The sequence below is a fragment of the Ahaetulla prasina genome, chromosome 4 (assembly GCF_028640845.1).
Source record: "Ahaetulla prasina isolate Xishuangbanna chromosome 4, ASM2864084v1, whole genome shotgun sequence".
In the NCBI taxonomy this organism is placed as follows: Eukaryota; Metazoa; Chordata; class Lepidosauria; order Squamata; family Colubridae; genus Ahaetulla; species Ahaetulla prasina.
The window spans coordinates 109560135-109574455 of record NC_080542.1 but is presented as its reverse complement, the minus strand read 5'-3'; the positions used below and the strand labels follow the sequence as shown (position 1 = coordinate 109574455).

At 34.0% G+C, this 14321-nt stretch overlaps 1 protein-coding gene across 1 annotated transcript in view; it reads right to left on the bottom strand.

The window, feature by feature from the left end:
• Window positions 1-13680, bottom strand: part of DGKB (diacylglycerol kinase beta) — a 332776-nt gene extending 319096 nt beyond the window's left edge. The window contains exons 1-5 of the mRNA XM_058182793.1: window positions 13525-13680; window positions 11190-11266; window positions 6533-6686; window positions 4297-4428; window positions 445-494 (exon numbers count right to left, since the gene is read on the bottom strand). Coding sequence (XP_058038776.1) covers window positions 445-494; window positions 4297-4428; window positions 6533-6686; window positions 11190-11266; window positions 13525-13594 — 483 coding nt within the window. The 5' untranslated portion in view covers window positions 13595-13680. The remainder of the gene's footprint in view (window positions 1-444; window positions 495-4296; window positions 4429-6532; window positions 6687-11189; window positions 11267-13524) is intronic.
• Between the last annotated feature and the right edge of the window lie 641 nt (window positions 13681-14321).

Sequence of the window (14321 nt, the reverse complement as noted above, 5' to 3'; positions counted from 1 at the left end):
ACAGAGGTATCATTTAGCTGAAAGTTTGAAGAATATAGCATTGTTCCTGTTCTCTGGAACAGGTGGATAACCATTCTGGCAATGGTAAACAGAACGTGCAAACAGTATAACTATTCCCCAATGCAACTTCAAAAACTACATCTTATTAAACTGTTTGTTGTATTTCCAGGGTATACTTCCTGATTTGTTATTTTAGTACTGATTGTCTAGTTAAGCTATTCACCTAGAAACTGGGAGATTGTGAGGTCTAATCCTACTTTAGTTATGGCCAACTGGCTGGATAACACTATTTCAGCCCAACTCACCTCACAGGGTTGTGGTTGTGGGGAAAATAAGAAGAGGAAAGAGTATTAGGTATGTTTGCCATCTTGAATTATTTATAAAAATAACCAAAGCACAATAATAAATAAATACTAAGTATGCTGTTTTAATTAATAAAATTACCGAACTATCCAGGTAGCCGTTTCCATCTGTGTCATACAAGCGAAACATAACTAAAGAGAAATAATATATTAAAATCATTTTGTGGTAAGGAAATAAAACCATATTTCTAACATAAATAATATAGCAACTATTACATAAGAAATAAATTTGAGAAATTAATGATGCTAACAGAAAAAGTAACACATATTGTCTTTCTATTCATCACCACTTTGTAGTAATGTAGAGATTCAGTCCTAAGAACCAGTCTTTGATTTTGGAAAAATACATGCACATACAATTTCTCTTTAGTTTTCAGGAATATATTAAAATTATTTAATTAGTAATTAAATAGCAAATTCCAAGTTGGTAAAATGTCAAGTATTTCAAAGGAAGAGAATGGATTAGTGCAACGAGCTAACAAGTTTTTTCTCATAGAATATACCACATTGTCATAAAAGTGCACGTTTTTAGATAATATCTAAATAGGATGATCATGAAAAGAAAGTATGTATTCTTTTGCTCATATGTTACTTGCATCTAATATTATTCAACTGATATAATTTATTGTTTAAAATATAGATGAGAAAAATCTGATTTGCATAAACCAATCTTAATATTTATCTGTTACATATTTGTATTAAAGATACTAGACTACTATTCTGCTCAGAAAATATACTGTTTGAAATCTGATCTCTCAACTTGCAATGAAACCAAATATCCAGCAGATAGAGCTTACTCTCTATATTTTAGAATACATAGTTATAAATATTGTATGTTGCTGCTTTAATATACAATGATGTCTTAGAAAAGTTACACATTTCAGAACTTAGTGAATGGGACATACTTTGCTTTGTTTTTCTGATGTTTTGTGAGGCAATGAACTATATTTGTCATGGTGGTCTGCCAATAATAATGTATCATGACATTTTGTCTTCTTTTTAATTTCTTTGGATTTTTCTAAATTTTGGAGCCTTCATTAAAGATTTTTGTTTTTGCATTAGGTGTCCGGAATAATTAAGTATTAACATCATTATTAAAGCTTTCAGTAAACTGTATAGGTATAATTCAAGTATTGTGCAATTTGAACAATCTTCTCCAGCATCATAGTTCAAAGACATCAATCTTTCTTTATGCAGCCTTTCTTATACGCCAGTGCTCATAACCATATATTATGACTGGAAAAACTATGGCGTTGCAAAAGCTAGCTTTTTTTGCTGATGTAATTTATCTACACTTCAGTATGGTATCTAAACAAAACTAGAAGCATTATGCATTGTAACTTCAGAATACAATGAATGGATACAATTTTTGTAGCATTATATATTTAAACTTTTAATGGGTTTAATGGGAAAGAGAAATGTAGGCATTCATAACTTATTATAAATGAGACCACTATGCTGCTTAATATTTCATGGATAAAGATGATGGATTACAGGCCTGGTTTTCTTGTTTGAGATTTTATTATAGTTGTGGGATAGCCAGTTTAATGTTTAACAAGATGGGGAGCCATATAAAACTTTTAATAATAAATAGATCAACAAGTAGTGGCTTGATTAAGTTCAAATACTAAACACATTTCATGGATTTATGTTTGCTCTGTCATAATAAAAATGTTGGCCTGTATAATTCAGTTTTTCTCTTCTAAATAATATATGAAATTCTGCACTAGTAGTAACATAATATTTTTGCAAGTTTTTTTAGGGATTTTATTTGAATTGTTTCCATTTTACTATGTGAAAATGAAGCTGCAACAGCATGCAGGAAAAGAAGTAACAGAACCTGGTTCTGCCACTTCTTCTACCAACACAGCATTAAATAATTATAATCCAGGTGTCATAATTGTACCTGTGCATGATCAGACATTGATAGCACCTGGAGGCTCCAGTTGGTTCAGAATGCAGCTGTGCGAGTGATAGAGGGAGCCATTCATGGTTCCCATGTAACACCACTCCTGCGCAGGCTGCACTGGCTACCTGTGGTCTTTTGGGTGAACTTCAAGGTTGGTTACTACCTTTAAAGCGCTCCATGGCTTAGGGCCGGGTTACTTACGGGACTGCCTACTGCTACGATTGCCTCCCACCAACCCATGCGCTCTCACAGAGAGGCACTCCTCAGGGTGCCGTCCGCCAAGCAATGTCGGCTAGCGGCCCCCAGGGGAAGGGTCTTCTCTGTGGAGGCTCCCACCCTCTGGAATGAACTTCCCCCAGGACTCCGTCAACTGCCTGACCTTCGGACCTTCCGCCGCGAGTTGAAGACATACCTATTTATTCGCGCAGGACTGGCATAGAAATTTTTAGTAGTTTTTAATATTTGGATGTAAATTTTATGGGGTTTTTATGTTTTTAAATGGATTTTAATTTTGGCCTTATATTCAATAAGTTTTTTAATTATTGTTTTATTGTGCACATAATTATTGTTTTATTCTGGCTGTGAACCGCCCTGAGTCCTTCAGGAGAAGGGCGGTATAAAAATCTAATAAATGAAATGAAATGAAATGAAATAGCCGTCACCAGGGGAGCCTTTCATCAGGTTCGCCTGATACGCCAGTTACGCCCCTTTCTGGATCAGGCTTCCTTATGCACGGTCGCTCATGCCCTTGTTACATCCCGCCTGGACTACTGTAATGCTCTCTACATGGGGCTCCCCTTGAAGTGTGCCCGGAGACTCCAACTGGTCCAGAATGCGGCTGCGCGGGTGATAGAGCGAGCACCTTTTGGCTCCCATGTAACACCCCTCCTGCGTAGCCTGCACTGGCTCCCAGTGGTCTTCCGGGTTCACTTTAAGGTACTTGTCATCACCTTTAAAACGCTCCATGGCCTAGGGCCGGGATATTTACGGGACCGCCTACTGCCACCATTAGCCTCTCACCGACCAGTGCGCTCTCACAGAGAGGGACTCCTCCGGATACCGTCAGCTAAACAATGTCGGCTGGCGACCTCTAGGGGGAGGGCCTTCTCTGTGGGGGCCTCTGGAGCAGGCTCCCTCTGGGGCTTCGTCAACTCCCTGATCTCAAGTCCTTCCCCCCCGAGCTGAAGACGTTGCTGTTTCGAAGAGCAGGACTAGCCTGAATGTAGTTTTTTAAATTGGGATTTTTAAAAAAGGGGTTTAAATGAGGTTTTAAATTTGTATTCAAAAGTCAGAGCATCAATTGAATTCAACTATCTATTCTTTAGCTGTTTTTAATCTATTATATGTTTTCTGTTGTTGTTGTTTTTTGTCTGTGAACCGCCCTGAGTCCTTCGGGAGAAGGGCGGTATACAAATATAATAAATAAATAATAATAAATAAATAAATGATAACTGTGCACAGCTACATTTTGAAAACAACTGAAACATATTAGTATTCCAAATTTAACTTTTTGGTGAAAAAATGAAAACATGTTTCAGAATATTTCTATATGTTAAAATAGAAACAAATATTAATTACAATGGCCATTTTTCCTATGTTTACTAAATTGAAGCCATTTCAGAATATTGGACAAAACTGTTAGTTCATTATAAGTCACTGACAAATCTCACAAAAGCATTTTGTACTATGAAACATTCTTGACAAGCAATAAAGGTATGATAGTTATTTGACCGCCAAAGCTAAATAGAAGTTGAACACAATAAATTTATTCCTTGAAAAAATGTTAAACACTAAGGATACAACATAATAATCTAGAATAATCTAAACATATAGATAATATTAATTAATTAACTTCTATACCTGGCAACTAAACCAATAATCATGGGTGGCTTACAATTCTAAAATTATATTCTTTCAAATGTCTAGAACTTATTTTAATTTTAAAAGTTATGACAATACATATATGAACAAACTGAAAGTGACTAGAAAGAAACAATATGGGGTTGTTTTACATGAAATACATACATTCTAGTTTGTCTTCAGGTCTTCCTCTTTCAAGAAGGGAAAGATAACAAACAATATCTTTCAACTGGATTACTTCTGGTATGTGCATTGTGGGAAGATGTTGTGTAGTTATGCTTTTAGCAATTCGCAAAGCTGAAATAATATTCATATTGTTTATTTATATAACAAGAAACAAAATATTTGAAACATCTCACCTGCCCATATTTCTGATATTGTATATAGAACACTTCTTTCCTCTCTGTAGCAATTATGAAAATGGATTCAAGGTGATAAAGTAGGCTATTTATTTTAAAATCAAATTTATATAGTGACTCATTTTACAAAAAGTGATTCGGAGCACTCACAATATTCAGATAAAACAATAATTATTAAAAAACCAAATATAACATATAAAAGTACAAATTAATAAATATCATAAAAAACAAAAATACAAACCATAGAAAAAGGGAATAAGAATATCAAGGCTGGTGTTAGGGTTGGTAAAATAACAGATCTTGAGAGCCTTTTGAAATATTGAAATGGATGAAGCTAATCTAATTTTTAAACTGCCCACAATCACTCAGCATGAGTTGAGCGGATATATAAATTATCTTAAATAAATAAATAATTCTCATGAGAAGGATGTTCCTTAATGTGGGCACCATGGCAGAGAACTACACCTACTGGGACCCACCAACTATAGGTCCTTAGCAGACAGTATCAAAAGTATGCCTTCTCTGCCAGATTTAATGAAGTTTGGTTAATATAATCAGAGAGATGTGATTCCTCAGATAACCTGATCCCATGCCATGAAGAACATAAAAAGTTAACACCTTGAACTGGACTAGGGAGCAATTGCGGTTCACAGAGCAGAGGTTTAAAATGCCCAGTTCTAGCGTGCAAATAACTGCCTGTGCCACTGTAATCCACACCAATTGCAACTTCAGGATCTTGGATCTTCAAGGGCAGCCCCATTACAGTACATGGCAGTAGTCCAGACTGGAAGTGACCGGGATATGAATGTTGTAAGAAGGACCTATCGATCCAGGAACTAATACAACTAACATCTCTAATCCATGTTTGATTGAGTTTATTCTTTATTGAGTGCCAATGACACTCTGGATGTATTTTCTCTCATTTCATCTGCCTCAGCTCCTATGTAAATCACTGAGAGGAAAGAGATCCTACTGGAAAAATTGGGTCCAAGGTCTTAGCCACTGTTTTATTTCAATACATATACATATTTCATTGCTAGGGTTGTAAGTACTATTGTATTCAATTATCTAAAATTCTAAGCACATTTATAACAGAAAGTGAAATTATCTCATTTTCATCATACACTGTACAGCAACATTTTCTGCTTACATTTGGATGCTACTTTTAACATCCACAATAATGTTTGTTGAGCACAAAGGTTTGATCACTTTGCTGTGAACTTCTAGATAAAGAAATTATAACACAATATCATTAATAATAATTTGATTTTTTCAGTTATTTTTATAAGATGCTTTCATTCACAATTTATCACTCTTCTTCAATTGTTTAAACACAGCTTCTTGCTGTACTCTGAGGAATCAATCCAAATGTGGCAATCTCTTGCACTGAGTATGATCCAAGGTTAATGTCATAATTACATTTATAAAAAAACTAAAGCACAATACAATACAATTAGTTTAATTAGTTTACAACTAGTTAAATACAATTAATTTCCAGTTGTTTTAATGGGCTTTGAATTGAGAATAACTAGGGTACCAAATGATGGTTGAAAAAGAATATCTAAATAATAACTTAGCAATATATTTAAATACACTCAGTTATTTTCATTAAAAATGTCATTGAAACCGTGGTTTCTAAGAATATAAAAATAATTGAGAAATGTACAGGGAATAACAACCACAGTTTATTAAAGAATGTTAGTAAACGTCTAAGTTCAACTTAAATCTTACACGTGAAAGTGTAATGGGTCTATTCTCATTTGAAAAATTATTTTGAAAGAAGAGATCTGGAAGAGTTAATAGAGTTGAGCCTTTTAATCTTTCTGTTTGCCAATTTTTTCTCTACTCAATGTGATATTTGTCTGTAGACTTCATAATTTATACTTAATTTCCTTCCCTTTTCTAAAAATGCTATTTTTCTCCCATTCCCTCTACAAAAAATTTAATCATTACGAAAGAATGAAAAGACATTAAGGATCATTAAAGGCTTTCTATTAAGTCTCAAAACAAGTGGTGGGTCCATTCAAGGCAATCAAACTCACCTCCTGGAAGGAATGGTGATTTATTCTTTACCAAAGGACTGCTGTGAGGAGCTTTGTTTCCAAAAGATACAAAGAGATGTTTACAAAATTCATCTGGTAAATCAGCCTCAAGAAAGGTCTTCATAAATAACTCGAAACCTTCTAAATCAATTGTCTGCAAACAAAAATACGTAATTATGCCTGGGGACTCAGGTTAAACATTTACATGTAAACAGAAACTCTCAATGCATATTTTAGATAATTTAGAATTTCAAATCCACCCCCCTCCAAATACATATAATAGTTGCCATAGTTAGTTCTGAAAACAATTCAGCACCTTCAAGGAGACATTGAATTCACCCACTTCTTCGCTTACTAATTAATTACTCATTACCGATTTACTAGAAATTAAGAACCTTCCAAAGAATAATTTTTATTATGCTGGGAGAAACTGCTACTCTACATGAAAGAAGCTCCATGTAAGTAAAAGGATTAAAAAGAAAAGCTTTAATTTTGAGAAAACAGAAGAAGGAAGAGTAGAATGTAGATTTTGGAAGGGGCTTCAATAAATATTTACTGTGACTGTTTAAAATTTCATTAAAAAATATATGAATTAACTATATGAAATCTTCCTATGGGAGTTTCATGTATTGAAAAAGAATGACATGAGAGAACTTTGAACCTTGACTAGAGGGAACCAGAGAAAAATAAGTATAATTAGGGAAAAGTGACTCATTAATAAAATGGAGCAATAATATTTGATCATGAAAGAAATGAATTCATTTATCATGGGAATAAACTATTTAGAAATTACAGGATTATCTGATTCTATAACAGAGAATATAGAAGAGCACAAGATTTTACGGATAAAACTGAGCATGAGATTTGAATGTGAACTTGAACTTTTAAAAAATGCCAGATTATAAAAATGACTTAAAATCCAGAAATGGATTTTAAAATTCAAGGGAAATGATGACACAATGGATTTACAAATGAAACCAGCTGATATTTTAATAGTTAAAAGCAACATCAGAATAATAATTAAAATAATGGTTCAGAAAGCTTTCTTATTTTGGATACAAAAGGATTCTAAATTGAGACAAAATCAAAATGATAAGAAATTATTTTATGGGCATGATGAAAGATCAATCTGTTTAAAAGTGAATAGAAGGACCATAAAGTGAATTATTTGAGTAGGATTAAAATACAAATGATGTAGCCTTTTATCTTTGTACTTATAAACTTTAATAAAACTGATATTTAAAAAAAAACAAAAATGTGGAGACATAAGCAAAGTTAAAGCATACATGAGCTAACACAAACATAAAAACTCTTACTGATAGCGTGTAGCTGTATTTTAATTTGGCTCTCCTAAATATCTTTGACAGCCAGTATGATCTAGTGGTTAAAGCACCAGGCTAGTCAAAAGAAGACAATTAATTCAAATTCTGCTTTAGCGACGAAAGCTCATTGGCTGGTTTTGGGCCAGTCAGTTATTTGTGAAAATAATATAGGCAAGATATAAATAAATAAATCTCTCTCCCTAAGAGATATATAAGTTTTCATATTTACCTATATTTCTTTAAGATGAAGAGTTCTTAAATCATTGGAGATCCGTGCATAATTTATACATTAAAATTACAACTTTATTTTTACAAATCTGTAGCTTAGCTTAGCCCAAGGAACTCTTGAAGACAATAGGAATTAATCCTCTTCTGTTGTGGTTCCCGCCCCTGAACCTGGCCCCATGCCCGAAAGTGACTCGGAGCCGGGCCTGCTGCCAGAAAGTGATTTGGACAGTGAGGGGGAAGGGCCATCAGGACTTACCTTGGAAGCACCGGCCTCCCTGGATCAACTCCAGGAGCCAGAAGCAGGCCAAGCAAAAGAGATAACAAGGCCTCCTTCCCCTGATTCTCCCCCCCCCCAGGCCACGCCTGCAGACCCAGCTGACAGCAATCAGGCTTGGCTCAATCCCAGGTTTCGTAGGCAGGAGAGAAGAGAACAACAGAAGTAGGGGAGGGACAGGCCTAGGAAGTGCTGAGTCATGGAGCCACACCCAACAGGATATAAAAGGCAGCAAGAGCTGGAGTGTCTCTTTGTATCAGGCAAATCCACAGATTGACTAGAGCTGAAGGTTGTGACTCACCAGCGTCTTGGCAGCCAATGAGGGCTCTTGGCTGGCTCTTTTGCTGCCAAAGCTGATAAGAGCCAGCTAATTAAGATCGTTCGGACGGAGGTGAGGAGGACATAACATCTTCATTCTTAACTAAAGCTAAGCAAAAAAGGGAAATTCCTTGCAGAAGCAGTTTACTTTTCATTCTGTAATCTAGGTTTAACTCACTGTAGGATGTAGAACAGTTTCATCTGGTGATTACGGCACCAGGCAAGACATTTGAAGATGTAAGCTCTAGTCTTGCCTTAACCATTAAAAACCATCTGAGTGACTTTGGGTCAATCACTCTCTCTCATTCCAATTCACCTGACAGGATTATTCTTGTGGGGAAAATGCATTGCCTTGAGTTGTTTATATAAATATTTATATAAATAATAAAGGTTGACTATAAATTAAATAGACTGTGAATACCCAAAATAGAGCTGTAATATGTATTATCCTTTCTTTCTGTCGGTTTCAATACACACACATACACACACACACACACACGGTTTCTGGTTTTTTGTTTTTTAAGATTTGTATATGTTTATTTCAGATTAAATTTGCTTCACTTTTTTCCCCATATAGTTTCAGAATTTGTCCTATTTCTTTCCTTCCATGTCACTATTGTTTCTTTAGGCTGCTGATCCTCTCCATTATACATCATTTGTTTTCTTTTTGCTTTCTACTTAATACTTTTTATGCTGCTCCAATTATTAATGTCACTTGCATGCAAAATTACCTTCATTTTTCAGAAATGTTTTCAGCCAAATGCCTAAATATGCCAGGGATTTCTCAATTTATCAATATACAGAAGTACAGAGAATATTTGTCAATCCCACAGGCACAACAAAATCACAATACAAAAAATGTTGTTTCCAGGCCATTTTTGAATATTAATCATATGCTTCCTTCATATGCTTCCTTCATAAACTTCCTGCTTACTATATATTTTGTAATAAAAAACTGCACTAAGTATCAAATTTATTTTACTTTTTCTTTATCTTCACTATCTTTCTTTATTATAAACTTTCATTATACCTACCGTGTTTCTCCAAAAACACAAGCCACCCCAATAATAAGCCCAACCCTAATTTTTTGGGGGGTGGGCCTAATATTACCCCACCCCAAAAATAAGCCCGGAGGATGGGCCTGGCCAGCACGAGTGGTGGTGCAGGCATGGGGGGGGAACTGTCCGACTGCAGCTGCAGCCCGCTGGCCCTTAGGGTCAGCACAAGTACCGCTTTTGCCCTTCTGTTTCTGGGTACAGTGCTTCTGCTTGCTGGGCCGCTTCCCTGAAGCTGGCAGCTCTGCAGCTAGATGCTTTGCTTTTTCCCTCTTTTTAGGAGGCTCACAGGAAGCTTTTTGACAAACAGCTGGAAAATGGGGAGCGGGATTTTCCTGCTAGCCATCCTTCCCTCAGTCTTTGTTGAGCTTGAGGAATGAATGACAGGCAGGAAAATCCCCATTTTCCTCCCAGTCACCAAAAAGGCTCCATTCCGAACGCTGAAGATTCAGAATGGAGGCAATGGTGCATCCACGGTGCATACAGCTCACTGAGTCTGGCCTGCTGCACCTCAAAAAAAGTAAAACTACCTCAAAAATAAGCCTAAGTGCTTATTTTTAAGTCTAAGTCTAAAAGAAAATAAGATTCAGTCTTATTTTCTGAGAAACAGTGCAGATGTCATGCAATAAGAAAAAAGAAACGATATTATACTGTATGAAGATTATTAACCAATAAATATATAAATATGAAAAAAGAACATATAAAATAAATCTACATAAATTAATAGCATTGATCAGGTATATCAGCTAACACATATTCTAGATATGCTTACTTGTGTAAGAATATCTTGCTTCTGGAGTGCAGGAAAAGAAAGGAAATATTTTTTTGTTAAATTATAGACATAAAATTACCTCAGCCTTATTCTTAGAACCAGCCTTTTTTGCTGAAATTTTGATTTCATTACTAACTAGCTTAGAAAGAAATCAAGCAATAAAAAAGTTTCCAGTATTAATAAAATTGCAAAGGAATGAACGGCTTTAGCAAATAGCTGTAGTAATCAACAATATCAGTTTAGATGCTCAATTTAGACACCATATAAATCTTTATTTGACTCAGATTGGATCAGTCTTAGATAAAGTTCTGTTAGGCAGTTAAATTTTCTTCCATAGAATAGCAGTGCACAAAAGATATTTTATTTTGTTTTTTGTATTTTGCAGATTGCCACTTACACATTACCACTCTAAGAATTGGAGTATTAATATAGCATGAGCAGTCAACTGAAATAAAATGTCCTATTGATAATTTCTATTTGCTTAAAGTGAACTCATTTGAATAAAAATGAACACTCTAGTAACTTTTGGAGCACAGCACAAGTGTTTGATTTAAATATATGAGGGTTTGGAAGGAACTATTAATATGTGCTAGTTATGCATATAATGATCGCAGAAGGTACGAAAATAATGGAGTGAATTTCTAGCCATAAGAATAATGTAACAAATTAGATAAGAAAGAAAAATTACCCCTTCAGGATTATATTTTGCTAGCACACCATTGCCATGGAATTCTTCTAAAACATCCTTAATTTTCTTTGTTGAATCTGTAAAAACAGTGTTGGAAGTCTTTTACTTTTTGAAACAAGCTGGCTTCCTAAACAAATAGCATTTTATTTGGCTCCTTGACTAATAATTTAATATACTATTTTCACCAGAACATTGGGATGTCTACTTCATCCAGATTGTAATATTGCCTTTCAGAACATAAATCTCATTAATTTTTTTCACTATGCCATTGGAATATTGCAAATTTTAATTTGTAATTGCAATTTAATTAATAAATAAATGTTAACAACATGTAAGACACTCTGTTCCAAAACTACCCTGTTAAAATTCTCTTCTTTCTCAACTAGTTAGATTTTGAAAGCGCAAGAAATTAAATCTTATAATTTTTTAATATCTAAAATGTTGAGCAATTAATCATTCTTGATATTATAATGATATTATCTATCTGGGATTTACAAAAAGAAATGTACATTTAAAATCTACACACAAATAAAGCATTCTGATCCACACGTATGACTCAACCTGGTTTGAAATTGTGAAAGCACTTTTTAAAAACACACTTGCCTTAGCAATGGGGCATTTCACCTTTTCTAATAAACTCTTTTATAAATGTAAGTAAAAGTATAAATAAAAATAAAATATGTAGGTCTCAACCTTACATGGGAAAACACCCGAATATGCCAAGACCTACATACAGTGGTGGGATTCAGCCAGTTCGCACCACTTCGGGAGAACCGGTTGTTAACTTTCTGAGCAGTTTGGTGAACTGGTGGTTGGAAGAAATCATTAGGGCAGAGAACCGTTTGTTAAATTATTTGAATCCCACCACTGCCTACATACCTATACCCGTGAAAACCTACAAAAACAAAAAGTAAAATAGCATATATAAAAGCAAATATAAACTTCCATGGAAAATCTGTTCAGATTAATGTTCCCAAGATTTTCCACCATGCAATATAATAGCAGCCCCCAACATTTCTGGCACCAGGGACTGATTTCATGGAAGACAATTTTTCCATGAACCAGGTGGGTTGGTTTCCTACACAACCTAGACCCTGCACATGTGCAGATGAAGCTTTGCTAACTTGCCCATGGCCTGGTTCCTAACAGGATATGGACCAGTACCAGCCTGGAGGGTTAGGGATTGCGGTTTGGGGATCCCTGCAGTATAACAGTAAGATGAGAAAGCAATTGCATGTGTCGGTCATACAGTATTATGATATGATAACAAAAAAAATATTGTATTTGTCTATAAAACATCATACTGGCAAAGCAATACCTAGCAGAGAAATATACCATTTTATAACAATAGTTATAATTTTCAATTGTTCAAATTTGTATATTGTGATTTTAGACATATACTGTAAGGTTTGAGAAGCTGCAAAAGAATTATTAAAGAATTACTAAATTAGAAAAAAATACATGTATCATACAATGAACATTTTTATGGCTATATTATTATTTATCTTTCTTATCATCTTCTGTATTCCCCCTTTTTATAGACATTATTATCATTATGAAGATAATGATCATTATTCTATTGCTTTGCAAGTACACTGAGATGTTCTGCACCAGAGTTAAATTCCTTGTGTGTTTAATCACACTGGGCCAAACAAAGTATTCAATTCAATGTTTGTTAAATGCGTAAGTATGTCATGATGATTTTGGCATCATTATTATTATACCAGTATCAATATTATGTAGACCATCGTACATGGTCCATTATATCAAAGTTTATTAAACAAGGTATTATGTAATAACAGAGCTATTTAACAATTAAAGAAAGTCCCCCAGGTTTTCAGCTTTATCTATGGTTCAAGATATCATTCTTGGGAAAAGGTTACTTACATTTAAGTAGAGTAGATAACAATAATGCTCTAAAATATATAATTTAGTGCACTATCCAGTTTCCAGACTTTAAAAGAACATTCCATGAAGAATATTCAATCACTGCAAAGTTCCTTAATTTTAAAATCTATATTCTGCAGGCTCTTTTCAAGAAAAGTCAAGGCATTTAAAAGATAAACTAATTATCAATAATATAATTATTTATTAATTTTATTGTGTATTATTGATAATTAGTTCATTTTTTTAAAATGCCTTGATTTTTCTGTTTTGAAAAGACAATATAGCACATAGATTTTAAATTAGATATAACTGGAATTTTTTCTGTAAGTTTATAATTATAGCTTGATAAATTTATAATTCATTATAAATATAAATAATTCATTATATAAATATTTATGTAAATATAAATATAAATGAATTATATTTATGGAAATATAACTGTACTTACATTCTGCATATTTTTGAAGCTGAGAAAACTCCGAAGGATTCAGATTAGCCCACTTCTCCTGGTCCATCATGACATTAAAATGCAGTTTTACATTCCAAACAGTTGTGGTGTTGCAATTTCAATTGGTGGCTATGAAGATACACCAGCTTTTCAATCTAGTTTCTATATAAATTAGGTAGTTAAGACAAAAAAATCTTATAAGTTTTTAGAACTATTGGATTGGATAAAAAACAATACACACAAGTCAATAATATCAGCATGCCAATGTATTAATTATATTAATAAATAGGTTTACCTATTAGTTTGAATTTTCTGAACTATACATGAAACTTTATTTCATGCATCCAGCACCCTGGTATGTATAAATATATCCATTAATATGTATATATACTTCTATAAAGAGATGTTTACTTTTATTTACTATATTTTCATTTTGCTAGATTTTCATAGGATCCATTAATATTGCATAGTACAGTATCAAAAATAAGAACACATTACAACAACTCAATATAATAAACTAACCACTACACCGTGTAGCAATAATAAAATTAGAACTATAAATACCCATCCAATGAGAAGATGCCAACACACCATGTTCTTCTAAATAGTTCTGTTTACAGGAGTTCCAGGAAAGGCAACTAAGCACATATCCAACAGAGCCGAGAAAACAGCCTTGACAAAGATTGAAGAACCAACAAGTGAACTGATTCTTAGGAAACTTCTGGACAAGGAGAGGATGGGAACTTACTAACATATATTCTGGATGGCTGCTTCTTGTGAGGAAATCATAGGTCTCC